We start from the raw sequence: 13,815 nt of genomic DNA on the forward strand, positions 1-13,815 counted from the left end.
GACTGCAAACAAACAAAAAAACTACTTACAAGTACCAAACAGCAGTACCACTTCTAGGTAACAATGTATGGTCATCTGTGGGTAACAGAAGTAATTACTACACATTTGGCCAGTTGGTACAGTTTGGTACAGTTTCACGAACTGACAAATACATGTAATTTAATGTATTGCTTATATGTGGCAGTATTGACGCTGTAAATTTTTATGTATGGTATAGAACCTGTGTTTGAGAGCGTACTCTACAGCACAGTAGTGTCACCAGATGCTTACCAGGGGTTCGTGAAAGCCTTTTAACAAGAATAATGACGCGCAATTCCTTTCACAAGGTGATACATAGAGGCAGAGCAATGCTTACAATATGGGCACTTTGACAGTCCATTGTCTTCCCTTGAGATTGAAGGAAGACAATGGGAAGGCACGAGGCAACAGGACAAGTCTCGTAACCTGCATAGAAGAATTTTTTATTCCACAGTGGTATACACATACATCCGGAGGAAAGGATCGGCCACATTTCACCAGACGCGCCTTTGGGAGCACTATAACTAGGGCCCGACTTTTTTGGGTTATATTTTCCAGCAAAATCCGGGGGGGGGGGGTAAATTTTGAGTTATGTTTTGCTCCAGTAATTCGGGTGTAATCTGGTTGAACCGAACCTGATTCAGCCTAATTCTGGTTGAATCTTGCCGGGTCAGGCGTAAATCTTTGGTCTACTCGGCATAATACACAGTTTCCAAAGTTGTGTGTTAGTTGTGATGACTTCGGATTCCCCCGGACGAGCAGTTTTCATGGAAATACCTGGTTAAATCCTGTTTTTCCTTATATGAATCGGGAAGTAAATATCGGGCATAATTGAGTATAACCCTGAAAAGTCAGGTCCTAACTACAGGGTGTTCAAAATTAAGCTTTCACGGGCGCTACGCAAACACAGCGATGACAGGAAACCGGATGATAACTTTACGCTACTTGTGTAAGAAACAGGTGCTGCTAATTATGTAGCACTTGTTCCTTACTCAAGGAACAGAAAAAGTAGCACCAGTTTTCTTTTGTTCGCCTATTTATAAGGTGCTAGTGAAAGCTTAATTTTGAACACCCTGTATTACTGAAACATGGAAAGCTGTCCAAAATCTTGCGCTGCTCAAGGTTGGAATGTGTTTGAAGAGTTCTGTTACAAGGATGGACGGTACACTAATGCGTCCAGAAGAATTTTCGATACCTGCAGGTTCAATGAGGAGGTGCATATACTACCGCTATAAGAAACAGTGACAACGGTGTTAGACTACTTTGGTTCAAAATTAGCGCAATTACTGATACGTTTAGAAAATTCAGAGTCAGTTGAGTCTTTCTTTATATTGTTGGTTGTTCGTATGGGTGCCGGCTGGCCTGCTTGTGAACCTCCACACTTTAAGGGGATAGAATCATCAGCAGAGCTTCTGCATTAACGGAAAGAGTTGGTGGTGTACAAGAGATAAACTGATGTTCTGAGGCTGGAACAATATAGAAGGGACAGATAGAAACAAAGCCTCAAATTGCCTAAGAAATCAATGATGAAAGATGAAAGTCGCTGAAAAGGTTAGCTAGCTGTAGGGATCGAACCCACATCATCTGGATTGCCGGTCCAGGGCTTTACCAATTTTGAACACCCTGTAGTTAGGAGTAGGACCTGACTTTTCAGGGTTATACTCGATTATGCCCGATATTTACCTCCCGATTCATATAAGGAAAAACAGGATTTAACCAGGTATTTCCATGAAAACTGCTCGTCCGGGGGAATCCCTGGTGGTGGTGGTAGAGCCCTGGACCGGCAATCCAGAAGATGTGGGTTCGATCCCTACAGCTAGCTAACCTTTTCAGTGACTTTCATCTTTCATCATTGTTCGTGTAGTTGCGACAGATGAAACGTGATGCAGGTCTTTGGAATGTTTCGAGGCTAGATAGTTTGTTGAGGACAGAGAATGCTATGTGGATACCATGTGATGCAACAAGATCAGAGATGGGTATGGTAAAACGGTAAGAGGTATGGGCTGCGGAGGAGGGTGGTGAGGAGGGTGCCTCATTAATGTTGCATACGGCAAGGCAAGGTGGCATTAAGTTGACATCCACCATTTCGTAGGTGCAGTATCTGGTGGCGGACCACTTTTTGTAATGAGTGTTTGTAGTATGCTTTGACCGCCGAGGTAAGGACAGGTTTAATAATGGTAGGTTTCACGATTTTGGGGTGACTGGAGAGGGGATTGGAATCTTGACAAACATATTTCCAACATGAGACCTTTAAGGTTATGTCTATAGGAATCTAAGGAAACTGTCAGTTGATATCTCAGTTGTAAAGAGTTAATTTGTTGGAAGTGGGTTGAGCCAATGAGGACATCTGTCGCAACAGGCGGGGGGCCGGGAGTGCATTGTCAACGCATCGGTTTATAAGTGATTGTTAAGCGGTGGTTGGCTGGGTTAAGCGATTTCACCCAACTTTGGGAGCTATGGAGGACTATGCAAATGCCTTTAGACTGCATGAAGAGACAGGTGCTGAAGGAAATCACTGTTGAATTGAGATAGTGTGAGAAGGTCTAGAAAGGAGATGACAGACTAGATTTAAGAGGGGCTGGTGTCTACTTTTTGTCCCCAGGAGGACAAGTGGGAAATTGTGGGACAGAGGTCAGCACTTGCAACCCCCGCTCCCTTTGCTCACTTACTCCTTGCTGAGATCAGCATTTGCTCATTCACTCCCAGCTTGGCTCTGAGTTTACTCACTCATTCGTCACATTGAGCATGAGTGAGCATGCGTACAAGTGTGAATTTTTGTTTGGTATATCGCATTCCTCTGTGTAGCAGCTGCGAGGCGGTAGTTTGGAGATTTTCGTTACTGCTCACCACAGGTCTCTGTTTGTCATTCACCCCCTGCTCAGCTACTCCATATCCCCACTCACTTCCCGCTCAACTATGCGTTTGCTCACCCATGCTCAACTCGTTCGCTACATTGAGCATGAGCATTTTGCCAAGGTATGCTCCTAGGTCGAGTGCTGGTCCTGCGTCTTTCGTTCATCTGTCTTCTTGTTTAATTGCGCGTATAAACCACGAATTCCTTCTCAGGAATGCTACGGCATGACTTCCCATGGTAACAATTTCGATCGATTTAACTTTCGTACCTCTCTGGCTGTGCAAATCACTATGAAAATATTGACCACATTAGGTAAAAATGATAACGTGACTTTTATTGGCATAACATCTCGCTTCGAGACGATTTTCTTAAACCAAGCTTCTGCTTCATTCATCCTCCTCTGTCTGCTTCGACTTTTTCTTTTTCTTCTTCTTTGGGGTGACAGGCTCTGCCTTGACCACCACTTCATCCTCTTGGGCTTCCTCTTCACCTGTACTTGCAGCTTTCTTCTTCTTTTTCTTCTTCCCAGGTGTTTCTGTGTCTTGCTCTACTGCAGCACTTTCTGACACCTTTTTCTTTTTCTTCCCCGATGTCTCTACCTTCACCTCAACATGCTCCTCCTCTGCTTCTTCACCATTGCTGGCTTCACTTTTCTTCTTCTTTTTCTTTTTTCCTGGCGTTTCACTAGCTACCTCTTCATCCACACTTTCAGAAAGCTTCTTCTTCTTTTTCTTCCCAGAGGTAGGTGGTTCTTCTTCCTCTTCTGTGGAGACCTTTTTCTTCTTTTTTGGCTTTTGTTCTTCTCCATCTTCAACCTTCACCTTCTTCGTAGGCTTTTCGTCCGCGGCTTCATCCTCGAATTTCCGCTTCTGCGCCGACGTAGGCAACGTGGAGTCAGCCCCGCTGTGGTACTCCTGGAAGGTACTCTTGTTCTCATACCGCTCCCACTTCGCTTTCGCTTTCCCGGTACCGCTTATCCTACGGGTTCCGCCCTCTTCGAGTACCTTTAGCCGACACTCCAACTTGGCTCTGTGCTCGAGACCGAGTTCCGTACTGGTACCCTCGTCGCCGAGAGCATCCACTCTTGTTGCCAGGGCGGCTTTGGCAGCCAACATTCGAGACATCTTTCCTTTGAGGCGTTGTGTACTCTGTCCAATCAGCTGTGCATGGTAGATGAGTCCATATTTTGGAGTGTCGTGTTTAGTCTTCAGTGCACGGAACAGTGCCTTCTCCGCACCGAGGATCTGCACCGTGGATGCCGGGTGCTTTGCGAGACTTAGTAGCGAGCCGGCGTGTGAAATCAGCCGAGCCCCAACGAGGTCTCCCACTAATATTGTTAGGTTGGGAGCGATAGCCATCATTCTGTTTTTGAGATACTCATACAACTGCGCTCTGTAGGTGCTCATCTGCAACACTTCTTCGCACAGATGGAGAATGTTTCGAATGTCTTCTTCGGAAATCTCGGTTCCCATTGATACTTCAGCGAGCTCCTTGACTTTGGCTTCTTGGTCTTCGGGCAGGATTTCGGAGAGGTCTGTCGTGATAGCATTTGTACGGATTCCCACGGCTTTGACTGTGTTGACATACTGCATATTGTCCGTGACTACCTTGGAAAGTTCAGGGAAGTGCCAGCCGTACCATTCTTTACATCGCATGATGTAGTTGTTAAGTTCTTTGTCAAGATCATCTAGCAAAGACACAGCTTGAATGATCATGGTGTCTACCTTGTCGGGGCTGAACTTCAGCTTGTAACGAGAGAGGCTATGAGCAAGGCCGAGTGCCATGGCTGTCATCTCCTTCTTAGGCAGACCTGTAATAAGGCTTTCGGCTTGTGACCTAATACACCGCATAAGTTCTTGAATAGACGAGTTGGCAACGCAACTGATTTCGAACTTTTCTCTGATAACGGACCCCAACTTGGCGTCTGCAACGGCGAGACTTTCGTGTGCTTCGGTTGCAACTACCTTCTTTAAGACTTTCTTCAAGCTTTTACTCATCTTGCCTTCGATAGCGGACGTGGCGGCTGCGAGGGCTTGGGTCATGTCTTCAAATTTATGAAAATGCTTCAGTTTCACGACGCGGGAAGCCTTGTCCGGTGTCTCGAAGTCTTTGTATAGGTTGTCTGTTGCCTGAAGTTTCTTCTCGTCCAGAACTTTGAAGATAGCATAGCCCGCAGGCGATTCAAACAATACCAACATCTTGACGCGAACAACGAAATCACGACAAAACAATACGAAAAGTTTACTACAACACGTGCGATGCAGCGAAAGCAGCCATAACAGTTGGCGTGCGAAACGGCGGATACGGAAGTGCGGAAATGCGTAAAATGCAGTCGTGACCGCCGTGGTCGTGACGTTTCCTGGCCGGTTCACTATTATAGATTACGAACACAGCAAATGTAACCGCAATTACAACATTTATAAATATTTTAAACCTTGATTTACACTGTTGAAACGCATGTTAGGTGTTGTTATGAAATGAACGCGTTGCAGACGACGGAAAGAAGACGCCGGCGCCATTTTCAACCGCGCGGAGTTTGGTAGTATTGCCAGTATTGCTGTTCGTGCGATGATTTAGCTACAACTTGACAACGAGGAAACTCAACCCGGCGCAGAGACATCGATGTGAGTGTAAAATATTTTGAGAAAGACATTTAGTGTTGCTACATGTGTCAAGCACACACCGTTCATATGCGTTATACCCACTGAACTCAAAACTGCGCAAAGGACAGTGAAGTTGCTGCTGCACGTGCATATGAAAGGTAGGATCATATGATACTTGTAATTGCTCTTATGTTTTCTCTATTTCCTTCTTGCATTCGTTCTGCTGGTGTGAATTGATATGAACGAGGGCATATGAGACTCCGTGGGTGCAAACGCGCTCGCATATATGTAATATTTGGGCTTGTTAGTACTTTGAATAGGGCATCATACAAGAGCCCCGAAAAAGATACAGGTCCAGAGAGCCAACAATGTATGTTTTCAGGGCCGGCATCTCTTTCCGGCTCTGGCGGGGAACAGTGGGAAATTTGCGCTCCCTTTTTCCCTCTTATTTTCCTTCTCTCTTCTGTCGTCCCAAAGCGAATTCCTCTTCCGGAAGGTATCTTTATGACGTGCCTTCAGTCGGGGCCGGAGGGGGGACTGCCCTCCCCCGTGCCCCCCTCCCCTCAGTGGGAATGCTGACTACCGATGATCGGCCAGCCGTCGGCAGTCGGTCGGCAAACGACTTCATCAGCCAAGAATGATTGAAACAAGCATGGGCCAATGACACTAATAGAGTATGTTGGTCAACGGACGCTGGCCCCACAGCACACCCTGACACGTTGTTGATGTGTTGTTAAAGCCTTGGCATGCATCGTCTGGCCAACATCGGGTGGTAAACGCAAATAGATTCACCGAAAAGAATGCACAGCCACTCTTTTTTTCAGTAATAGCAAAACATATCACGAGATTTAAACCGAATCCTGTTCTCTACCCAAGTGGAAAGTGCTGACTGCCAACCGTCGGCCAGCGGTCGGTTCTTGGTCGGCATGTGACTTATTCGGCCACTGCACCTTGCACCAACGTCACTATGATGTTGCTCACAGTTGTTGGCGAATGACGTGTGGTGATTTGTGGGCAGGTTATTGAGAGTTTTGCATAATATAGGCGGACCAATGTCAGCCCTTCACTGCAAACAAACCCGAAAACAATGCAGCTGCTACTCGAAACAAAAAAAAGACGCTTTGACAAAAAGTCGGATGACAGTTGGCCAACGACTCTTTCGACAAGCCAACGTTGGCGCAGTGTTGCATAGTGATAGGCAGAGGGAGGTTTTGCAAGACGTCGGCCAGGGAGCAGATAAATACCAAGAATGAGCTCGTTGGCGAAGCGCTTGCCAAGCACGGCTAGGTTGGGCAGCCATACTCTTGCAAAGCTTGGTCTGATCTCGGTTTTCCTTGGTGACATGGAAATGCAGAATGGTGCAGCACTGCATAAGTTCGACTTTCGATTGGCCAAGTGAATGTCTCAAACCAAAAGCAGTAAGAAACAGAGACGTTATCTTCATGGTGAACTAATACAACCAGCAATTCCTCATTTCGGTGTTATTTGTGCACGTGTCGACTTAAACTTAGACACCTCACCCTTCATTTTCACTCACACGCAAACAGGACTATTGAATTTGTGGAAGCTCACGAGATAACCTATGTATCTTATTTGTTCTTCCTCAGGAAAGAAATGCTTGTCCCTACCTAGAGTTGGCAATACGAGAAATGCAATTACTTTTCTTTGTGAGCTGTTTGATTCTATAGTGGTCTCGGGCATATTGCAAGCTTTTATGATTCTCCCCCTCTCTCTGTGTTTTGCACTTTGAAACGCCGTGTTCATTGTGGGAAATTTATGTGCTTTAATACGGCGTGTTCACTCTCCGTTGTGGGAAATATGAGCAACAAATAAAGAATGATAAATCGTTACCCTATGCCGCGAGACAATTGAGTATGAATAACGTTCATCCAACGTCGGTCCTATACTGCTCTATGACTGTGGGGCCCATGGTTGGCCCATCAATAAAAATAGATTGCTGGCTGGCGTGAAGCCAGGGAGACCCCGAGCTGCAACCAATCTCGGTTTTATGCTGGCACCACCTACGTCCTATGTCATTTAGGTCGGGCATGTACGTTGGCCCAACCTCCAGCAGATTAAGTCGGGCCGCGTTAGGCCAACGTCAGTCCCCGACCTTGGCCCGGTCATCATTTACGTAGGTCGGGCCCAGAACTTTTAGTCTGACACTGTACATTGGGCCGACATTGTTTTTCCCCTTGGGCTTTAGTCCCACTGTTTATTGGGACGCAAAACACAGGTTAAAAATCTTTCGCACACACGTACTCTGTTCGAGGTTGAGTAATGACACGATGCTGACATAATCCGCAATGAAAGCTGCGGAAGTGCCGATGCACCTGTTCCTATACTATTTGGGTGGCCTTAAACTGCAGCCAACAACCATACCGGTTTACATGATCACCCTGATTATTCCACAGTGTACCAGAAGAGCATTTGCGGTACGGCTCATGTCAAAGTTAACTAGAACACCGCTCCAGCCTGCGAAGCGGAAAGCGAGCTAACCTGGCAGCACCTAGCAGAAAACTAGAGATGGGACGAATCCAGAATTTTTACGAATCCGGATCCGAATCCAAGGAAGGTTCTGCGAATCCACGAATGTTACGAATCTCGAATCTTTCGAATGCTTTCTTTAAAAAGAGTTTAAAAAAACGAAAAAAGGAACATCTACTGAAAAGTGTTTTGAAGGAGAATATGATACACTTGTTTAATGAAAAAAAGAAAACTTCAGTTTTGGGAGAAAATATATCCATATATTTAACATATTGTTAATCGAGTACAAGAAATACATGAATTCTCGAGGCTGAATTAAATAAATAATAAATTAATATAATAAATTAAATAAATAATACATTAAATAATAGTGCAGTTTTAGGAGAAAGTATACCTGTACAATTCTTCTTAAACATAATTTATTTAACACGTTGTTCAACGACCACAAGAAATACATAAGTTCTCACGTCTGAATTATTTCCATAAAACTAAGCAACTATCAAAAACAAAACCATGTTACTTTTAAACTTCTGATTTAGCAGTTCCTGCCTGAACTCTTTCAGTCTAAACCAATGTAAACAAACAAACAAACAAGAAAACACCCGTCGGCCAAAGAGGCTTTTGGCGGACTCCAGAGGCACCAATTTGAAAAAGAAACAAACAAACGTGATTGGTGGATTCAAAAGATTCGATTCGCCCTTTTTGGGCACTGGCATTCGGATTCCCGAATCTCGAATCCTTCTCTAGGATTGGAGGATTCGCGGGTTCGATTGGCACATCTCCACAGAAAACGCCTTCATAATGAGGGTCACCCCTCCAACTGTAAACAGATTACGAAAACACCCTCTGCCGTTCCGGGTCGGCAGGCCGGGATGGCGTTCAAGTTAACTCTGATGCCAGCTGTACATATGTAGTGGCAACCTGTGTGATTATGTAAACGGGCGTGGTTGTCAGTCGATCCAGCTTGTAGGAGCGGGTATATTTCGAGACTTGAAAGAGAGATACTAGAGGTGTAGCGCTAACTCTGGAATCCACTATGTGTCGGTGTTGAATTGTTAATCTGGACCGCAAAGGAATGGCACATCTAGGGGACAGAGTGTGTATGCAGTTTCCTCTTTGTCTTTGAAGCTCTTATATGATGCCTTACCTAAAGATTCACACTACTGCATTGCGCTAACTCCTCACCTTGTCATCTTGCTTCTTCAACTAGCAAATGTCACGGATTCCTATAAATGGCATCCTTTTCTAAAATCCTTGCCACCATAAACTTTGCTTCAAGCAAGAATTTAGCGTATGAATCTGGCCTCATTTATTTTTACAAATCTACCAACAAGTGTGTCAGCAGATTATTTCCACCACCGTCACATACAGCTAGGGTTTCTCGTTTTTGCAAAACATATTTTTTGAAACCTCCCGAAACGTGGCAAAAAAATGAGTGTGAAACCAAATTACGGTGATTCAAGCTTGAATTGGCTTATAACATCACGAGATAATGGGATACTACTCTTTGTCACCTGTCTTTGCCCTACCTCGTAATTCCCCGGAAAATATAATTGCTGAAAATGAGAAAGCCTACTTATAACTAGGGAGTGACTTTTTCGGGTTAAATACCTTTCTCAGATTGTGGGGTAAAAATCGGGCGTTATTTTTAAATCTGTAATTCGGGGAGAAATCGGGCGATAATTGTGCCTTCGGGTGCTATCGGGTGTTTTTCTTTCTCCCCTTGTATATTAAGTCCTCCCTAATCTCTCTTTTTTTGGGGGGGAACGTGACCTTCCAGCGGTAATCCCCGAAGGGATAGACAGTGTTGACACACATGGGTGTATTGCTGGGAACGTAAGTGACCCATTCTTACATGTGTTACACGTGGCGACCTTTGTTCGTCTTCTGCGGAAACGTCACTTGAGGATTTCATAGTGACCGGAATTCGGGGAGAAATCGGGTTTAACCCGAATTGGTCGGAGGTCAGTTTGGGGGGGGAAAGCCGGGCGGAATCGGGTTTAACCCGAAAAAGTCACTCCCTACTTATAACCTGCATCAACGACCAGAAAACTGTATGACGCGGCTTCTTTCGTTCAGTCTGTATTTATGTGGTTACAAAGACGATCCCACGGTTCCATTCCCAATGTGTTTTGCACCTAGTTGGTGCATAGTGCATCTACAGATTTAAAAAAAAAAGTTTTTTTTTTTTTCGTGCCTGTTCCTGTACACTCTCTTTCCCGCATCGGTACTGTGGCTATGAGTGGCATACAGACGTGGACAAATGGGGAGGGGACAGCAGGAAGGAGTGGGATATTGGAGAGGCTAGTATGCAACCTGGCCCTGTCAACACAGTTAGTGCTTCGATTGAACCAGTCACCTCCCAAGTTTTTAGCCTGACCTTGTAGCTACCACAGAGTGAATGCTGTACCCACTTGGCATACTTATGTGAATGATGTGGAAAAACACAAGAACAATGAAGCAGAATGTGAACTTTTATTAACTAATTCTAGGTAGCTGCATATGCCTTCATGTAGGGGGGCCCACTTTTGAGTTGAGCTCCCTCCTCAAAGAAGACGAATTTACCTAAGGCCTCTTTGCAGATGACCTGCATCCAATAGCTTTCGACGTTGAATACATAACACAAGCTGCGAGCCTAACGAACTAAATTGCCGAAACAGCTTCCTCTGGCTGAGTTCCAGATGCTTGGTCATTTATATGAAAGTGCCGTAAGTGACCAAGAATAATTACCAACAAATTGCACAAATCCACTGCTGCTTGCTTTGCACACGGACCATTTTCCCCCCTCCACCAGCGCAACCTCATCTCCGTGCGGTAGCCATTTTTCTCCTGACACGAATAACCGTGTCCTTGAGCATCCTATATACGAGCGACTTGGACAATCCGAGGAAGCGCGAGACCTCCGTCACTGACTTGTTGGGATGTTCGCGCATGACTTTGAGCACCGTAGTGAGACGATTCTTGAAATGCTGGGACTGTTCGGGAAATATGTACTCCACTTCGGCATGGTCGCATAGGCACTGCAGGACCTGTCTCCTTTCTACGACAGAGAAACGGAAGAAGGCTTGCTTGAACCGTGGGCCAACTGTGGAAAAGACAATACCTTTCATCACTCATGTCCATCGTGCAGAATGCAAACTGAATGAGCTCCGAGACAGAAGCAATAATTTTTTGTTTTGCAATAATACATCTTATTTGTTTTAAGAAGTATCCAAGTACTCTTTCTTTGACGAAAGAATACTTGCATATCTACAGTTATTGTTTCACCAAGGAGAAAGAAAGCAAGTTACACCAAACAAAGTAACAATGCGTCCTGATACAGTCGATATCGAACATAATGCCAAATAATATTGGTTCAATAAACATCAACGTCCAAGACAAAATCGTCCTGTGGTTGTATCGGGGAACCAGAGTTGAAATCCACCTAACAATGTATGTCAGCTTAGGCTCTTCTCAGCAGTTTCAGGGTGCATTTAGTAGAATTTAGAAATACGCAACATGTAGGATGAGGACAACAATAATCTATCATGCAGAAATACATAATTTTTTTTGAACATGACATTATGTATCACCCATGATAATACATATTGGAGGACTGTGGGTCGATTTCTGGCCATCCAAGCACGTGGTCTTTTCTTGCAAGACCTAAAAGAAGAGAACATGATGTAATACAAGAGTCAACGAATATACTTAAAACTGTGCTAAAGTTCTTAATATTAGTAAATATTTAACAGCATGCTTTGCAGGTTTTCCTTGTTGCAAGAAACTTCAGAATCGTCTTTCCTTTTCCTGCCAAGTTCCAACTTAGTTGTGTTACGCTCATTTGCTTTGCAACAACCATCTCTGTTATATGTGCCCTGCAACCTCTCGCAACCTGCAAGGCTGTGACACGTGCACTAAACAAGCAGCAGCAGGTGCTGTAAGGTGTAGACAGTGACCAGCTAATTCAGCCTGTGAATGAGATAGTTGCAGATATTGTGGAACAATTGAGAACAAACAGTTACAGAAAAGAATGCTCAAGAACACATCACACACACAACGAGGCACTGCCACAATGCTTGTGCTACGTAGGAACTAAATCTCGGTTGACAAATACACTGCTATGTAATGAAAAAACAAAAAGAAAACAACAACAGCAGCAGCAGCTAGCCCAGCACGACGAGAGAAACTCAACAAACATATGGCAGCTGCTAATCTCAACTAGAGGTAATTCCAGGTGCTCGAAATTATCCGCAGGGTATAGGAGGCGTGCAGCATGTCACCACAATGGGTTGACACCACCTTACGTTTATATCTACTCCAATTCCCTTTTCGCATAAATACATCCAGTGCAAAGTGGGACTGGGAGAAATAACCTGCTCACAAGATTGTCAGCAAGATGGCTGGCTGGCTAAAAATGGCTGGAAGTAGACAAAATATGTATTAAAGACCCAACGTATTTGGCTTACCAAGTTGGCAATGTGTTCCACCTGTTTTATTAGCTTGCAACTTATTTACAGCAATATCTTGTGAGTAGATTATGATTAATTTCTGTCAGTGCCGCTGTGCATTGCATGCATTTAAGCACGTCTGATCTTATAAACAAGCTGTCGTGTTCGTTGTGCTTCATTAGAGTGTTTTAGCAGACCGTTGATAACGTGGCTAGCGTCTCACCGTATCAACCGGAACCAATCAGTGGATAAGATTCTGAGTCACGCACGAGTGCGATTGGTTCCGATAGAGACGATAACTTTATCAACGGTATACTAAAACTCACTATTAAAAACCCCACTATACAATTTCGGCACAAAATGTAGTGGGCTGACGGAATCGCAGGGGATCGCAGTGCGAAACTCTTGCCGCGACAGTTTCCGGACGTCACTTCACCGGCATTTCTTGTGCCATGTCATTGACCCGCCATGTCACTGAAATCGCGCATAGCAACCAACGTCGTAGGCAGAGAACTTCAACAGCAACATGGTAGAACAACCACGTATTGAAGCGAACAAGCCATGAAAACAAGCGGAGCATATTATGTCCGAGCGCCGCCGTTGTCGACAGCGAGGAAAAATCGGCTAATGTTGGCGGGCGCGCTCATTCGGATGTACACGACGGTACACGCGGTACGACGGTACACAATTTGTGGATCTTCTGATTCCGTCGTCGTCGGTTGGTGGCGTACACATGGCGGCAGTGTTATTACTTATTTATTACCCAGCGATCTGCCCTCATCTTGTGCGGCGCATGTTGCTTGGGGTTGCTTGCTTGGGACCACCTTGGGAAATCAGAAGGAACTATGGCGAACTATGGAACTACTGAACCGAGGAGGGGGGGGGCGGATGCTGCCCCCCAAGCATTTCCCCTCACCCGCGTCGTTAGGCTGTGCTTGCAGAAAAGGTTGGCCAACACAGGGCCAGTGCAGAACAAAGTCTGGGCAGTAGCTAGCCGACCCTTAGTCAACTAAATGGCGGCCCACTGATTAACAACAACGATGGGCCAACTATGGACCGCCTGTAACAAGAAGCACGTCTCATGGTTATGCAGTACTCTGATCCAATATCAGTGGGGTACTATGCAACTTCCGATGCCATGCAATTGCATTCCCTCAGTCAATCCTAGGGGCATATAATCGCTGCACGAGAATAAGAAAAAAAATAAAAATAAAAAAATAAAATAAAAATAAATGAAAAAGCTTTAGCTGTCACAAAACTGAGTCACAATCGCTAATCACTGGAAGTAGATTCACAAGTGTAAAATGAAGCACCACGTATGTCAGAAAAACTTCCATTGTGCAGATATATATTTTTAAAAATAGAAAAGTTAGTGCGCACAATAAAATACATAAATATAGAGTAACCTCCCATTACAGACAGC

General features: G+C 44.8%; 1 protein-coding gene and 1 long non-coding RNA gene across 3 annotated transcripts; both read right to left on the reverse strand.

Annotated features, from left to right (window-relative positions):
- Nucleotides 1-3,185: 3,185 nt before the first annotated feature.
- LOC135389087 (nucleolar protein 58-like) lies at nucleotides 3,186-5,196 on the reverse strand. The gene has a single exon (XM_064619052.1). The coding sequence runs from the start codon at nucleotides 5,068-5,070 to the stop codon at nucleotides 3,259-3,261; it is 1,812 nt and encodes a 603-aa protein (XP_064475122.1). The 5' UTR covers nucleotides 5,071-5,196; the 3' UTR covers nucleotides 3,186-3,258.
- Nucleotides 5,197-10,418: 5,222 nt separating this feature from the next.
- On the reverse strand, nucleotides 10,419-13,000 carry LOC135387599 (uncharacterized). Of its 2 annotated transcripts, none has more exons than XR_010421227.1 (3): nucleotides 12,411-13,000; nucleotides 11,535-11,607; nucleotides 10,419-11,047 (listed from the first exon to the last, which is right to left on the reverse strand). It is a non-coding gene; the product is annotated as an uncharacterized LOC135387599 (long non-coding RNA). The 2 variants fall into 2 exon arrangements; XR_010421226.1 differs by having other exon boundaries at nucleotides 11,547-11,607; nucleotides 12,411-12,999.
- Between the last annotated feature and the right edge of the window lie 815 nt (nucleotides 13,001-13,815).

The sequence above is a fragment of the Ornithodoros turicata genome, chromosome 3, assembly GCF_037126465.1.
Source record: "Ornithodoros turicata isolate Travis chromosome 3, ASM3712646v1, whole genome shotgun sequence".
In the NCBI taxonomy this organism is placed as follows: domain Eukaryota; kingdom Metazoa; phylum Arthropoda; class Arachnida; order Ixodida; family Argasidae; genus Ornithodoros; species Ornithodoros turicata.